This window comes from Microtus ochrogaster, chromosome 18, assembly GCF_000317375.1.
Source record: "Microtus ochrogaster isolate Prairie Vole_2 chromosome 18, MicOch1.0, whole genome shotgun sequence".
Taxonomy (NCBI): Eukaryota; Metazoa; Chordata; class Mammalia; order Rodentia; family Cricetidae; genus Microtus; species Microtus ochrogaster.
This window is the reverse complement of record NC_022020.1, coordinates 2,197,974-2,215,207: the sequence shown is the minus strand read 5'-3', so window position 1 is coordinate 2,215,207 and position 17,234 is coordinate 2,197,974. Positions and strand designations below refer to the sequence as shown.

The window sequence follows — 17,234 nt, the reverse complement described above, 5'->3', positions numbered from 1 at the left end:
TTCGCTCTGGGCGGTTAGGAAGTGAATGTGTGAGTTTGTCTCACACCCTCAGTTTGCGGTGGTTAGTTCACTAATGTCCAACCGAAAGAACAACTCTCAGCTCCTTCAGCGTGGTCAGCTCCTCTCCAGGGCTAGGTGCTCTGCAGGGAAGTGCTGGCCAGCGGTCGCCCTGGGACACTGGCAGCACCATGACCTCAGTGCACCCTGCGACCATCAGCAGGGCTTGCATTTCAGGGCTTCGACCCGGGCTGAGGAAGCCTCCAGGGAGACAAGTGTCCCCAGCCCCCACCCCCAGAGGCCGGGTGCCCCTGTCTCTGTTCCCCCTTGCAGGTGTGAAGCTACCCTCCCGAACTCTCTGCACACACTTAGCAACCCGGTCACACACACCCTTTTCTCCTCCTCCTCTGCGGAATTCGCGACAGCAATGACCCCTGCAGTCAGGTCCAGCTCCCTGCAGCGCACCCAGCCCCAGCCCTCCGCCCTGGTCCTTCCCCAGCCATTGTCCTTGTCCACTCACCTAGGATACGAGTGATGCCCAGGGTCAGCTTCTCCAGGTGCGGCTTGCTGCCGGCTTGCAGTGGGGGCGGCGTCTCCTCCATGGCACGCGTCCCCACTCCGCGCGCGGCGCCGGCCACAGTGACCGGGGCCGCCGCGGAGAGCCGGCCGGCCGGCTGACGTGCCCGACCCCGCCTCAGCTCTGCGGCCGTCGGGCTCACGGCATGCCGGGAGTTGTAGTTTTCGGCGCCTGACGGCTCCGCGAGGAGAGGATGGGTGGCCCGGGCGACCCTTGCAGCAGCAGTTCCGCCGGGCGCTCGTTCCCGCGACCCTGGCCCGGGCCTCAGCTCACATCTCCGCGACCCCGCCTCGCCTCGACCGGGAGCTTCTCCCCTCGCCAGGGCCGGAGGCGCAAGCGAGGGCGGGCCTCTGCGCCGAGCGGCCAATGGGGACTGAGCCTGGAGGCTGGGGCGTGGCGGCCCCGGCGCGACGCCTCGAGTGGCGGTTGTTTCAAGATGGCGGGTGCGGCGGGCCCCTCCCTGCCGGGCTCGGCGTTCTGGAGCCGCGACTGTATCCTTTGCCCCGCTACTAGGGGGCGCCGCGCTGTCCGGGGTGGCGAGGGTGGGGGCGCGAGGCTTTCCTGGGCCAGAGAAGTGCGGCGCGCACGCCGGGCCAGGGACGGGCCTTTCCACTCCGAGCTGGGTGTCCCCGCGCCTGCCTGGCGACGAGGTGTCGCTAGGTGGGAATTCTGGCTCGTGAGAAATCCGTCCTCCTCGGCTGTGGGTTCCGCAAAGATGGCCTTTAATGGGGACGCCTCAGGCAGGGCTGGAGAAGCTCCTTTGCCAACCCTTGCCGGGAAATCACTGGCTGATGGAGGGTGCGAATGAGTTTGTGTGGTAGGGAAGGCAGGTCGGGGTGGACACACTTTGCTGGGTGGGCAGGGAGTCTTTTTCTCTTGATTTGGAATTAGCCTTAGTGTGCGCCACTGGGAACAAATCAGGTAATTTTGCTTGCTTCTTGGACTAAGAAAGGCCCTTTAGTGATGCTGTGTTTACTCCTGCGTCTTTAAGAGAGGTGTAGGTTTCATTGGGGCTGGATCGCTGGTGCTAGTTAGGGGATGCATTAGGAAGTGCCTGGAAGCAGTGTTGACTTACTAGATTTTGCAACACCCTTGTTGGAAATTGAAGTTTGAGGGTTGTTTTTGCTCAGGAAACTGGAGCTTTCTAGTCGCGCGGTAGTTAGAATCCCCGGTTCAATAACTGAAGAGATTTCCAGGGGTTCATTTCTAGGATTAGATTAGCTCTTGCATCCTAAGCGTTCGCCTTGGTTATGTACTTCCTTGCTGGAGGAACATTAGTGGAGTGAACACGTAATCAGTGTCCCTGAGCGCCTGAAAAGAAGCCAGTTGGCTTGCTAGGTGTGGCAATGACATTGTTTTAGACGTTACTGTTACCTTTGGCAGAATCATTCTGGACATTCTATTCCACATAGCTCCCAGTGAAACTTAGAAAATTGTATTACCAGTTTCCTTTATTGAGTTACTTGGGTTAGAACTTCGTGCGCGCAGGCAGGAATGCCTTTGCGATCTGAGCTGCCAAGGGTTTAGTGTTGTGCACTGAGTAAACGGAATTACTGCTTGTCTCTGATAGGTGGGCGAGGAACAAATAAAATTACCTCGGGTAATGTAAAAGAAATCATACCGGTGTACTTTCAAAGCAATTTTTCCACTTATTAGAGTTGAAAAGCAAATATGTGCATCAGGACCGCTATGCTGAATTAGGAGCTCAGGAAACTGGGACCAGGCTTGTCCTTAGGAAACATAAAGAGTTATTTCCTTATAACAGCTAATGGTATTTTTCTGATATACAATAGAGGAGATGACAGCCTGTTTCACTGGGACGAGAATGAGCAGTGTGTGGTCCAAACCTTTGCTTTTGTTGTTGGCTGCCTTGGACTCATTTGTGCAGTCATAACACTCATCATTTGTTACAGACGTAGTAACATACTCCCTACCTTTTACATTTCCTCATGAGCCGAATAGTCAATGTAAAACATTCAGATCTATCCACTAGTGATGAGAATTGAAGTTGTATGGGAAAGTGTGATGGTAATTGGATCCTATAGAAATTCAGATGTAAGAAAGGAATTGCAAAATTATTGGTATTGCTTTTTTCCTTAGCCTATTCCATGAAATAACCAATTAACACTCAGCTTCTGATATTTTCATTCTAAATTTCCAAAGGCCTACAGCTGTGTTAAATGTACATTGTTGCTAATTGCTGAAAAAATGTAATGATAAATATGAACTGTTAGGTCTTTGGATCTCCATTTCTTCCTGACACATTGGTGATTATTCCCCAGACCTCTCCAGAGTAAAATCCCACTAGGATAAAGTCAAATGGTATGCACCTATGATCTGGTATTCTTTGTGCTTTACTGAATAAAAGATTCTCAGTGCTTCACTTAAATGATTAAATAAATGTAATAGGGAGATTTCTCAATCCTGGAAGTTTTCATCATGAGAGAGCAGATAATTAGTGATAGATCATCACTTTCAAAAAAGTTGTTTATATCTACTGCATATTATGATTCGGTGGTGCTATTTGACACAGGGTATTGGCATCTAATGTGAGGATGCCACATTGCAGTTGTGGGTTAAATCTTCTGGTAAAACACAGGGTTTTTGGTTGTGAATTTTACTCTTGCAGACCAGGCTGTCCTCAAATTCACAGAGATCCTCCTGTCTCTGCCTCCCAAGTACTGGGATTAAAGGGTATGCCACCACCACCCAGCTGAGTGTGGATTTCTTTACTCTAAATGTTGACTACTCTTTGTTCCTGGTCATCTAGACCCAAATAATCACACAGAAACTATATTAATTACAACACTGCTTGGCCAATCACTTAGGCATATTCCTGACTAACTCTTATATCTTAAGTTAACCTGTTTCTATTAATCTGTATATCACCACCAGGCTGTGGCCTACCTATATGGTTTTAGCATTCTGGCATCTGTCTCCTTTGGCAGCTACATGATGCTACTTTTTTTCTATATTGCTATTCAGCCATTGACCAAAAAAGCTTTATTCATTAGCCAATAAAAGCAGCACGTATACAGAAGGACATTCTACATCATCTTCTCTTTTCTAATTAAAAGGAAGGTTTTTAACTTTAACATAGTAAAATTACATATAGCAAAACTATTATCAAGCAACAATTGCAGTTACAGTATTTATTTATGAATCTAAAGTTTCATATCTAATTTATCTTTTATTATAACTAAGGAAAACTATAACCATAACTATATGTCTTCAACTCTTCATAGACCCCAGAAGGATATAATATTACCTAAGTAAACAGGAAGTTCATTGTAAGCAACTTCTGAAGTTCTAGAAATGACAGAGACATCTTGATACCTTGATAGTCACCCAAAGTTCTGTGAAGTTGGGAAATCCATCTTCAGCCTACAGGCCATAGTATCTGGCAAACTTGTCGATGAAGCAGGAAATTTGAAAGACTGTTTCACCTATATTGGTAGTTTGTCAGTCACTTTTTCCTGTGTCCTGCAAAATGGCAGACTCTTTCATGAAGCAGGAACCCTAAATGACTGTCACACCTTTAGGCAAGTTCAGCAGTCATTTCTGTGGGCCCTGCATGTCCAGTTCATACAGCATAACATCAAACAGTCCAGGCAAGAGCAGTTTCTTGCCCAAATGTCTAGCAAAGTCCATAAGGAAACTCTTCGATGTTCATCTTTCTCTTGAAGTAATTGATGCTGCCAGAAGCAGACATGTCTCACTGTTGAGAAAAGTCTTAAGTTCTTAAAACATTTTAAATGCCATATTCTGTAGGTCTTTGAAGATTACCTATCTAATTTAAATATATCTCTATATATCTAGAAAACCTAACTAACTTGACTACAAGTTTGACTATTATAAATCATTATCATTAATCTTTATTTCTTAACTATACATTTTTAAATGAGCTTCATAAACACAATACCTTAAATGAGCAGAAATACACACACTATAATAAATTGATCTTAAATCTGTGTCAATAAACCAAGATCCATACCAATGCTAAATATTCATCTTTATATCGTATTCCCCCCCCTGCTTTTTTAAGAAAGAGATTGACTGTGGGTTCTTAGCCATTTATAATCAACCCCCTTTAAATGAAAACAAACATTTACAAATAATCATTTTGTGAATTTGGGCATTGATTTCTCCAAACTGCTTCCTGCTGTTTGTTGGGCAAAGCGCTTTTATGGTTCATAGAGACCTTTTGGGGGTATTGTTTTATAAAACCACATAAGCCTGGAAGGAATCCACAGGTTCTCATGTTCTGTGGAAACAAAAGCAGAACCTCTTTTCCAAAGCAACATATCCTTAGACCCAAATTTTGAAGTCAAGATACCTTTATGTTGATTTAACTTAACAGCCCCCAGAATAAAATGTCTCTCTGCAGTCAAAAATGTAAATAAAATGCAATAATATACATAATCCAGACTCTGTGTGTTTTCCATCTTTACATGACTTACTTTGTTTTACTCTATTACCTTTTAATATTTAATTATCATTACTTCTTTAATCTATGACTTTCTGTACTCTTTCTTCTCTCTCATAAGCCCATGTACATTAACCTATACTGTAACCCATTTAGGAGTCTCTTTTTTTTTTTTCTGAATCTGTCTTTATTGCATAGCTGCAATCATTTTCTGACCATAAGTACCTTCCTTTTTTTTTTTTTTAAGTGCTTGTTGGGCATGGCTAGGACCACTTCCATGGCCCTGCCTGTCGGCTCTTCCCAGTCCAACATTATGGAGGCATGCTTATCACCCCAGCTTCAGGGACACAGCAGGTCTTTGTGACCATTAAACAATTTGTAGCTTGCTGCTCACAAACACAATTTAAGTGCAGGACCTCCCGAAAGCCAGTTCATGGCTGCTAGCCCAAACCAGGAAGCCGGCTCTTAAAGGAGCCTCACAGGTTTTTTTTCTTTTTTCTTTCTTTCTTTCTTTCCTTTTTTTTTTTTTTTTTTCTAATCCTGAGCCAGGAAGATTTCTTTTAATGAAGCCATGCCTTTGTTTGTTACCAGCAAACAGAGCCTATCTGGAAAAAAAAAATTGCAGCTTCTAAGAGGCTGCCTCAGGTGGTGGGTGCCATTTTGTAAACAGAGACTGCTCTTTCATTCCTGGCTATTCAGACCCAAAAAAAAAAAAAAAATCACACAGAAACTATATTAATTATAACATGCTTGAACAATTGCTTAGGCATATTCCTGGCTAACTCTTTATTTCTTAAATTAACCCATTTCTATTAATCTGTGCATCACCACTAGACTGTGATCTACCTGTAAGGTTTTGACATTCTGACATCTGTCTCTTTCTGCAGCTACGTGGTATCTCTCTGACTCTGCCACTTTCTTTTTATATCTCTGTTCACATTTACCACCTGGCTTTACTCTGCTAAGCCATTGGCTGAAACAGCTTTATCCGTTAGCGAATAAAAGCAATACAGACACAGAAGGACATCGCCTACTAATCCACATAGTTCATAGTAGTGTTAGAAGTGGATATTCTTTCTTCAGTATCTAAATTCAATTACTAATGTGCTCTTGCTGGATTAACAGACTTAATAACAATATAAATAAAGTAAACTACAAAGGAGTGGCCCAAAACATTGCAATAATTATCATCTCTGTCATTGAATTTTCAAATAAAAATAGATTGAGACTTTACATTGACTTAAGCCTAATTGACCTCAAAACCTTTGTAGTAAATAATAATTACATATACCTGTGTTGGTGGCAAATGATATATTATTCAAAGCATTAGAGAACAGTAAGCAATATTTAGCTTATTTATTTTATTTTTTTAAAAATGTATTTATTCATTATATATACAATGTTCTGTCTGTCTGTCTGTATGCTTGCTGGCCAGAAGAGGGCACCAGATCTCATTACAGATGCCCTTGAGCCACCATGCGGTTGCTGGGGATTGAACTCAGGACCTCTGGAAGAGCAGTCAGTACTCTTAACCTCTGAGCCATCTTTCCAGCCCTACTTAGCTTATTTATTTCACATACTTGTTCCTCTATACCACTTCTGCCCTGGCTTCTAATGACTACTTTCCTTCTGGGCATATAGGTAGATTGTTATCATCATCAAGAATATTTTGTAACTTGAAGAAATTCTTGTTTAATTACTTCTAACTAACAAAATATATAAATAATCTGGCATGAAATTTTAATATATATTTGGTATACCCTTTGTCTGTTTGACCTTTCTAAACAGTATAACTTTGTTGGGAGAGTTTATATAAGTTAAATATTTGAGTTCTTAATGAGACAATAGGTTTTATGTTATTGAAAGAGACAACTTCCAATGCTATTTTTAAAAATGTTTTTGAAATTAATATTTAGAGTTGTTGGACTCATGCCTCAAAAATAAGTATCAATTTTATTCCTTTTAGATGGCTTAGTAAATACTAGGTATTCTTTTTGTTTGGAAATGCATACAAAATTGAATATACAGCATGAAAATCATCTTTTTTGGTGTTAACATTTTAAAGAGATGAGATAAGGCAATGAATAAATGAAATGCATGCATCTACTAATAGAAGATCCTTCAGAGAAAAATAAAGTAGGAAAAGGCCACGGATGAGCAGAGGAATCACAGTTGGAGAGAATTGTGCAGTTTAAGTCCCTATGTGGTTAGGCAATGAAGGCCTCAGCCAAACAGTGATATATGGCCAAAGGCCTAAAGATAATGAGTAAGTATGAAGGCATGGAGGAAAAGCTATGTAGTCAAAGAAACCATAAGTACACCAGCTCTAACATAGGAGCTTTTGTAGTCATTAACAGATTCATGGATGCTAGGAGTGAATGGTAAGTGTATCAAGAAATGAGGAGAGAGATAGGGTGGAGGGATCAGTTCTTGAGCATTATAGACCTTGTACATACTTGGATGTTTATTCTAAACAGGAACAACACAAAGTTTTAAAATGTTTATTCTGACCTCTGTTTAAAAAGTGGAATGTTGCCAGGCAGTGTTGGCTCACATCTTTAATCCCAGCACTCAGGAGGAAGAGGCAGACGAATCTCTGTGAGTTCAAGGTCAGCCAGAGTGGTCTACAAAGTAAGTTCCAGGACAGGTAGGACTATTTCACAAAGAAACCCTGTCTTGAAAAAAAACAAAACAAAACAAAGCAAAACAAAACACACACACACACAAAATCATCAACAACAAAAAAGTAGAATGTTGATGAGTTCTGATTGGAAATGAGAGAGCAATTTGGAGGCAATGGCTATAATCCTGGTGAGAGAAATGGTGATTTGGATTTATGTGCCATTGTTTTGCAGAAGTTGTTGAGCTGTAGGTATATGTTAAAAGTTAAGACAACAGAATTTCCCAAATGTGAGATAGGAAATAAAAGTCAAGAATATCTCCATATTTTGGGCAGCTAGGAGTATGGGAAAGCTGATGGGGTGGCCTTTGAGAAGTAAGTAAGAGCTTCAGTAGTGGACTTAACTGAATCTGGTATCTTTTATGTATCTATCAGTGTTAAATTTAGCAGATATGCTTGATTTAAAGATTAATTTGGTAGAAATCAACTTACGTATAGTACTTAAAGATAGGAGAATCAAGATCATCAGTAAAATAAGGGAAGAAAAAACCCTCTAAATTGGGGGCCCTGGGATCTCCAAAGTGATGAGGAATGGTTAGTCTAGGAGGAGTTGAAGGGAAGAAGCAGGAATTGTTAGGAAAGCAGAGGAATTTATGAGTGTGGTGTCTCACATTCAAATTTTAAGGAGTGGTCATTTATATCAAATGCTACTGATAGATCAAATCCAAAGAAGCTTATGAATTAATTGATAAGTTTACCAATATGGGTTTTAGTTTAGCTTTATTGGATTGGTAGAATCAAAGCTTGATTGAATAGATTCATGACTAATTAGGAGGGGAGGAATTGGAGACTGTGGATGTCTCTTCTGAGAAGTTTGGCTGTAAAGGGGTATGTAGTGCAGTAGTTGGAGGGGATGCAGGGTTAAGGAATTTATTTTCCTTTTTTTAAAAAATTAAAAGAGTAGTACATCTTTAGATACTAATAGGAATATTTAATAGAAAAAAATATGGTAGCTTAAACAGAAGGAGGATCAAAAACATCAGCAGCAATATCCTTGGGAGAAAAGGGAAAAAGTAATTGTGTGTGTGTGTGTGTGCGTGTGTGTAAGGGCTCCATTTCCTTTAGATCAGTGCATGAACACTTCTTCTGTAGCAAGAAGGGAACATTGGGAAGGTCTTTACAGTTTGTATTCTTAAGGAAATAGGGAACACTATTAGCCGAGAGTAAGAACGGTAGCAGTGTCAGGATTGAAGGAGGAGGAGAGAGGGGGATGCTTGTTTGAGCTTCTGAAACTGAGTAGGCTCCCAATTCTAGACTCAGGTTTTTCTCTTCCAGTTGTGAGCAGGCTTTTGGTGAGTGACCTAGAAAATATAATGTTTTCCAGGACATCTTTGGAGAACACCCTGTATCTATCTTGTAATTAAAAGCACTGCTCTATGGAGCATGTTTTGTAACATTGTCTTGAATTTTTTCCCCTATTTTTGTTTTTGTCAAGTACATTTCAAACATCACACATTTATCAAGTGCCCACTGTGTATAAAGTCTGTGTGTTAATCTTAGAGTATATAAAGTAAAAAAAAAAAATGGTTTCTGTTGCTCAGGAGACCATACCATTTCATTTCATAGAGCTATTTGAGATTGGTTATCGTGAAGTCAAAGTTGGCTTCTTTGGAATAGTAGTAATTATAGTTCTCCAATACTGTCAGACCTCATCAACATTGCTTGATGAAATTGAAAATTTATGAGTGTTTATTATTCAGTGAACATCTTTTTGTAGGTATTTCTATATTTGAGATAAGGTTTCATGTAGTGGAGGCTGGCTTTGATCTCTTAATCTTCTGCCTTCTTCCCTTGAGTACTGGGATTATAGGTCTGTACCACCACCTAGCCAGTCAACCCAAATCTCAGAGTTGTGATAGCACGTGTACGTGTGCTGCAGAAGAAAATACCCAGTAGCTCAGGCGGTGGGTGGCATCTGAGAGTTCCTGCTTTTCTGTTACTGTGGATGATAGAACTTAGGGCCTTGTTCATGCCAGGTAAGCCTTCTACAGTCCCAGTCCTCACCCAGCTCACATCCCCACCCTCTCCTCCTTGGAGACAGGGTCCTAATTCAGACTGTCCTTAAACTCATTTTGTAGTCCAGGCAGGTCTTGGTCTCTACCTGCTCAGCCTCCCTAGTAGCTGGAGTTATAGGCTTGCATCACCAAACCTATCATATTGTTAGGCAATTCTGATAGTGTTCCCTGGAAAAAGATTCCCTTGCTAGGATTGATACTGAGCTAAAATATGTGTCTATTTACTTTATTATTAAATTATAATTTTATACATATACAGCGTGTATTTTGGTGCTTCTCCCACCCCCAACTCCTCCTCCCTATAAAATCTGTTTCTTCTGTTCAGTAGGTTGGGTTCTTTTAGTAGCTCATAGAGCTTAATCTGGACCTTCTGTATGATCCTGACTTCGGAACTAACCTTCATGTTGACCTTATAGATATGTTATGGAACCCGCTATATCATTTTTTCACACAACTGTGGTTAATAACTGTGGTGTCTAGAAATCTTTTTATAAACTAAAAAATTGAAATTTCCTATATAGTTTGGATGGAAAATTGTTTATATGCTTCTTGCCTGGAATGTTATCAAATTGTAGGTTTATATAAGTGTATCTGGATTTAGGCAGAGTTCCTGATAGGATCCTCTAGAAAGAAAGCTTTTTTTGTGATGTTTTTTTTTCTCTAGCAAATGTATATATTTATAAACATATACATACATACATATATGTATATACACATCTGTAGCAAATATATGTGTATATACATTTGCATGCACATGAAAATATATACTCATACAATATATATACATATTTGCAACAGAAAACAAACTATCAGAAGAAAAGTTTATATATGTATATATACACATATATTTGCTATAGACCTTTAGGAATTCAAAATAGTTCTTTTTTTGTTCTAAAATTTTTCCCATGTCTTCTATAGTAGGGCTTCTTGGGACATTTCCCGAATGTATTAAGAAGAATAAATGCTGCCTTTGTGTTTGCATGGTTGATTTGCCCTGAAACATTGTTTGATCTTCACAGCTAATGCCTGTCTTGGAATTATTTATTCTTTCTGCCTAAAATAACTGTCAGTTCCTCAATGGTGCTTAACTCCCTTTTTCATAAAAGGAAAACAACATAATAGCAAAACATATATCCCAAAAGTATCCTATTTGGGAATAGGTGTGAAGGAAAGATGCATGAACCATGGCTTCCAGTGTCTTCTCTACACATACGGTTATGACTATTCAAAGTTGAACTTTTATGAAATACTCATTATTTTTCTAGTTTTCTTTTTAAGTAAGTTATAACTTCTCAGTTCAAAATAGATGAAGATTTATTGCAGATATGCATGGATATTTCATGATGTTTTAAAGTATTTTCCTTCATGTTCTCCTCCCTAGTTTCTGATGAAGAACAATCAGTAGTTTATGTTCCAGGTATGACATCTACATTAAAGTTCTTGAAACTTCCCTTGTTTCTTAATTGTTAGGAGAAAATTAAATATTGGGACAACAACCTTGTATGTACAATTGGATATGGAACAATTCATTTCTATATAATTAAAAACAAATTTAAAAAACAAATGTTAGTGAATATTTGACTATAAATTCTTAAGATTTGAATATTGGTTCTTTTTAGGGTCTGGCTGGGCAAGTCAGCATTTATGGTTTATACAATGTGTCATTTATTAAAGAAAAGAGATTCTTTTTGAAAATGTACATCTCATATCTCAAAAGAAAATACGAAAAGTTGATCCAGATTAAATACAAGTCTTTATGCTTACTGATTGTTCAGTTGGATGAGTAATCAAACAGAATCATTGAAGGTACTCAGGGTAAAAACCGTCTGGTTCCTTGATGTCCCATGTCATCTCAGTATGTTGTAACTTATTGCTTTTAATGTGATCTAAAAATCCTTCCAGTACCTAACTGAATTACTGAATTTTCTATAAGTAACCTTTTTTGTGATTGTGTGCACACAAGCACACACACACATGCGCTTTAAATTGAAATTTATAAATTTTTTCTCATCAGGTCCCATAAAGTATATGATACCAAGAGAGGGTTAATGGGAAATGTGGGGAAGCCGAAAAGATTAAGATCAAATCTGAAGTCTTGTTTAATGAACATTCTTAGGAATATCCACAGAAGGAAATACAAGATCAAGACTCAAGTTGATAAATCCAAAAGTTGATGTTAAAGTTAAGGCTTCCAGGGTGACTGATGCTTCCATGGAGTCTTTAAAAGGTGCAGGAGATTTGGTAGTTGAACAGGTCAGTGATCTTTTTTTATATTTGTTTTTCTCTCTCTCTGTGTGTGTGTGTGTGTGTGTGTGTGTACGTACGTACACGTGTGCATGAGTTGGGATGGGTGGTAGTGGTGGGTGTGAACATGTGTACATGTGTGTGTGCATGTGTGGAAACCAGTTAGGTACCCTCCTCATCCTCTACCCCTCTAACACTCCTTTGTTGGTTTTTTGGGGGTGGAGTGGGATGGGGTTGTCTTTTGTTTATAACACAGGTCTCTTACTGAACCCAGAGCTCGCCCTGGTCAGTCTCCATCCTTTACAGCCCCCTTTAGTTGCAAAGTTACAGGCAAGTGCTACTCTGTCCTCATTTGAACTCAGATGCTCATGCTTAAAATACAAGCACTTTACTGACTAAACCGTCTCCTGAGCTTGTTGGTTTTTATACATAATGCTCAATAAGACACAAAAACCTTTAAAAGATGGCCTGTAGGAGACACAAACCTTTTGTGGCCCTTGATAGTGCTAAGTATCAACATAAAGTATCTGGACTTCTTGAGAGTTTTGCTCTAAAATGTTTAACAGATGTGCTCTAAATCTTTGCCAAGAAAATGTATTATCTTACTGTGTCTCAAAAGGTTTAAATTTTCCATGTTCCTCTTTTCTGGCATTCATGAGTAAGTTAAATTCACTATTTTTATGGTTAGGTATTGTTTGTGTTTTTATTTCTCAAAATTTATTAGTTGATGGATGATACTTTCATATTAGAATAAAGCTTATATTAGGAAAATCAGTCTGCATTTTTATGATTTTGACTTAGAAAATAATGTAATTAAAATTTTTTAGAGTTTGTTTTGTTCTGTATTTTAGAATAACAAAACTAAACATTTTTGCTTTGTTTTGTTTTGAACCAGTGTCTCAAATATATGAATTAGGCTTTGAATTTGTTGTGTAACTGAGTCTGACCTTGAGCTCATTATTTTCTTGACTCTGCCCCCCACCCCAAATACTGGGATCGCAGTAAAACTCTGGCTGTATCACAGATTTATTTTATTTTATGTGTGTGAGTGTTTTGCCGGCACGTATGTTTGACTAGTGCCAAAGGAGCCCAGAAGAGGACATGGGATCCATTGGAACTGGAGTTACAGATGGTTGTGAGTCATCCTGTGTGTGGTTGGAATTGACCCCAGGTCTTCTGCAAGAACACCAAGCATTCTTAACCGTTGACCCATCTCTCCAGCTCATCTTTCTTTATTATTCATTTATTTTTTGTCATCTTTTTTGCATATACATATGTTGTGCCTATCCATGTATTCATATTTGTGTGTATGAAGGCCTGAACTTGACACCAAGTTTCTTCCTCAGTTCCTCTCTACTTTGTTTTTGAGGCAGGATATTATGTTGAACCCAGATATAGCCAAATCTGGCTAATCTAGCTAGCCAGTTTTCTCAGGGGATCCTCTGTCTTTGCTTCCCAACTGCTGGGAATAGAGGTGGCCACCATTGCCTGCCTAGTTATGTGACTTGGGGGCTCCTGACTTTTACAGTGCCAACATTCTTTGTCTACTGAACTACTTCCCCTGCCAACAGTTCTTGCTTTTTATAGGCCATTGACTAGTTTTGCCCTTTTCTTTGTCTTCATAATGGTATCTACACATTCCTTTGGCGTATGTCTTTTTCCGTTTGTTTTAACTGCCGTATTTCAAATGAAATTCACTTTATTGTAATGCTATAACTATTGTTAAATTTTCTTTCCTCAATCAAAGTTTAACATTAGTGTTTGTAATCTAGGGTTCATGGGCGGAATCTTCCTTCTTATGGTGTGTGACATTTTCTGGGGGGAAATTGATCAATCTGTTATCTATCCTAGATAAGACAAGAACAACAGACTCAGTCTAGCTTGGTGAATCAGTGAGTTTACTGGGATGACTTACAAGAGCATGCAAAATTCCAAGGCAGCTACATCACCAAAATGTACCCCACTATGGGTGACAACTCAGAACAGTTATGCCCTAGAGGTCCCTCCTCAACTTGTAGGCAGCAACTCTCTCCTCAGGTACTGTGTCCTGCTCTTAGAATTTTGGGAGCAGTAGGACTTTGTGAGGTGCACTTCCTGAGCCTTGGAAGACTTAAGCTTCTTCAGTCCCTCAAAAATAGGGCTTCATTTTGTTTCAGCTTGTTTTATAAATACAATTTTTTTAACCCCTTGGTAGGCTTATGTTTTGAGGTATTATCTATGACTGCTTTTGTAGACTATTACCCCCCAAAGCCCAAAATAGCCCAAACATTTATGGTCAGACTAGTTGGAGAAAGTGTTTTACAATTCCTAATGTCATGCAGACATTTTTGATATGTATTTCTAATGATTGTCTGGCAGTGAACAGGATTTGGTGGTGAACAATGCGTCTTTTCAGATGGCTTTAGGAGTAGGAATGGTGCATTGCCGTGTTTCTGCTGTTAGTTGATGCTGTTATGAGCACTGCAGTGCACCCAGAAAGGCATAAATGAAAGCCATTAGCTAGTTACGCTTCTTCCAGCTGTCGTATTATTTCATTTGCATAGTTTCCTATTTTATTCTGTAGCTGTGTTTAAACACTCTGACCAAAAGCAATGTGGGGAAGAAATGGTTTATTTAGCACAGACTTCCAGTTCATAGTCCCAAAAAAGGGAAAACAGAACAGGAAGTTAAGCAGGAACGTCAAGCAGAGTCTGTGGAGAAATACCACTTACTGACTTGGTTCTTTGACTTACAGACCAAAATAATCCATCTCAATTATGAACTTTACCCCTGTGGCATGAAAATAATCTTAGGGACTCTGTAAATGATTTACTTAGTGGGTTTTTGTTGTTTTTTAAAATAAATTTTCATTTACAAACATATATAGTAAGCTAATTTTGTCTTTCAGGTGTAGTTTTCAGAACCCTGTCCTATGTAGTAATAGGTGCCGCGGGGCTGCGTCCCCAGAACCCTGGCCGCACCCCGGCCGCCTCCGGCTTATGCCCCGAAATAATTACATGGACACTGTATTCTTTTAAGCACTGCTTGGCCCATCTATCTAGCCTCTTCTAGGCTAATTCTCACATATTAATTTAGCCCATTTCTAATCATCTGCTGTAGCCCACAAGGTGGCTTACCAGGGAGATTCTAGCCTACGTCCATCCTGGGTCGGAGCTTCATCGCGTGTGCCTCAGAGAGCAGAGCTCTCGCCTCTGCCCGCAAGAGTGGAGCATCGTGTCTCTCTGAGGCATCTGCCCCCGAGAGGAGAGCTGTCGAGTCTCTGAGCTCACTTCCTCTTCCTCCCAGCATTCTGCTCCGTTCACTCCTCCCATCTACGTTCTAACCTATCAGGGCAAGCAGCTTCTTTATTTAATTAACCAATGGCCTTCCTCCATCAGTCCTACATAAAGCAATGTATTTTTATTTTTCAGCAATGTTTGGTTTTATATGTTTGGAAGAACTTTATATAAACACCCATACAATATCTATTATAGAATTAAGTGTTTTGCTTTTCAGTCTATTCGTGAGAATTCTTGATGCTGTATATGGAACTTTTAAACTTCTCTTACCAATGTAAAGTTTCTTTTACTAACATGTCACCACTTGTTCAATCATTTTAACCAGGAAACTTAACTGGAGAGATGGCCAGCATTTCAGAGCACTGGCTGCTATTTCAGAGGTCCCAGTTTCAAATCTCAGTAACCACATGGTGAATAACGACTACCTGTAACTATGTATAGCACCAAGAATTCTGGGTTCTTCAGTGATTCCTTGAATTTTAATGGGTTTAAAGACCCCTCTGAAGTTGTTACAGTACTGGAGAAAACCCACTCTACTACAAAAAACACAGTAGCATTGTTGTATGGAGGGTTGCTTGTTGGTTCCCAGCTGCCTAGCCACAAAATAACCATTCAGAAAACCATATTATTTGCAATACTGTTTGGCCAATAGCTTAAGCATATTTCTGGATAAAATCACATCCTAAACTAACCCATTTCTGTTATTATGTAATAATGGCTGTGACTTACCTGCTAAAGTTTTCAGCATCTGTCTCAGGCAGAGGACCCATGGCTTCTCCCTAACTCCACCTTCCTTCTCCCATTCTATAGGCCAAGCCATTTTTTAATTCATTAACCAATAAAAGAAACATATAGACAGAAGGACCTCCCACATCATAGCATAGTGTTTAAGACCACAGCCCATCTTTGCACCCCATTCTGTTATGTGGCTGTTATAACCTTGGCCAATCTGGATACTCTTAAAGAACTCTGCCTAATTGCACTGCTATTAAAATAATACGGAGTAACAGGTAAAAAGTACTTATCACATTCTTAGCATGTGATAAACACTAGGGGTAAATTCCAAGTCTTCTTAGATCTGTCCCTTCCGAATTCTGATTTTTTTAAAGATCTACAGCTACCATCTCCTAGAATGCCTTCATGTCTTAAAATAGTCTTGACTACAGTGTCAGATATTCTCAGTGTCTTCCAATGTTACCCGAGCATTCTTTCTCAAAAAGTACTTAACAATTGTTTTTAGTAAAAAAAAAAAAAATTAACAATAAGTGTTTTATTCTAGAATTTCTGCAAGGAAGGAATGAAGAGTGCATCACTGAAAGATTTATGTCTTGAAGACAAAAGACGCATTGCCAACTTAATTAAAGAACTGGCCAGGTGAGACAAACCTTATATTAGATGCATCTATAGATGAGACAGCTCATTTTAAGAGTAGAATATTGCTAATACATTTGATGTCTATGGTGTTTTGAATAAGATAATAGATTCAAATGCTTGGTCACCAGGGAGTGATATTGTTTGAAGGGATTAGGAGGTGTGGCCTTGTTAGAGAAAGAGTGTCACTGGAGCTGGACTTTGGTGTTTCAGAAGTTCAAGCCAGGTCTGGAGGCTGTCTCTCTTCCTCCTTCCTGCAGATCTGGGTGTGGAACTCTCAGATCCTTCTCTAGTACCATGTCTGCCCATGTGTTGTCATGCTGAGAATGGACTATACCTCTGAAACTATAAGCAAGCCCCAATAATTAAATGCTTTCCCCCTTTTTTTTTTTTTCGAGACAGGGTTTCTCTGTGGCTTTGGAATGCTTTCCTTTTTAAGAGATCCTATGGTCATTGTTCTTTTCATAGCAGTAGAGCACTGACTAAGACAATGTGTCATTGTTGCCATTTGTCTTATGGAAATAGACTTTTTTTTTTTTATTGAGAAAAGGAGAAAAAAAAACAAGTTTCCACCTCCTCCCAGCCTCCCATTTCCCTCCCCCTCCTCCCACCCTTCTCCCCCTCCTCCCACCATTCTCCTCCTCCC

The 17,234-nt window shown here is 39.8% G+C and overlaps 2 protein-coding genes across 2 annotated transcripts in view; one reads left to right on the top strand and one right to left on the bottom strand.

Annotated features, from left to right (window-relative positions):
• Window positions 1–692, bottom strand: part of Tpgs2 (tubulin polyglutamylase complex subunit 2) — a 39,936-nt gene extending 39,244 nt beyond the window's left edge. The window contains exon 1 of the mRNA XM_005355729.3: window positions 518–692. Within this exon, the coding sequence (XP_005355786.1) occupies window positions 518–599 (82 nt within the window). The 5' untranslated portion in view covers window positions 600–692. The remainder of the gene's footprint in view (window positions 1–517) is intronic.
• A 53-nt stretch (window positions 693–745) lies between these two features.
• The window catches only part of LOC106143971 (protein hinderin-like), a 48,932-nt gene continuing 32,443 nt past the window's right edge, over window positions 746–17,234 (top strand). Inside the window, exons 1-4 of the mRNA XM_013349340.2 lie at window positions 746–1,065; window positions 11,077–11,112; window positions 11,812–11,948; window positions 16,497–16,591. Coding sequence (XP_013204794.2) covers window positions 768–1,065; window positions 11,077–11,112; window positions 11,812–11,948; window positions 16,497–16,591 — 566 coding nt within the window. The 5' untranslated portion in view covers window positions 746–767. The remainder of the gene's footprint in view (window positions 1,066–11,076; window positions 11,113–11,811; window positions 11,949–16,496; window positions 16,592–17,234) is intronic.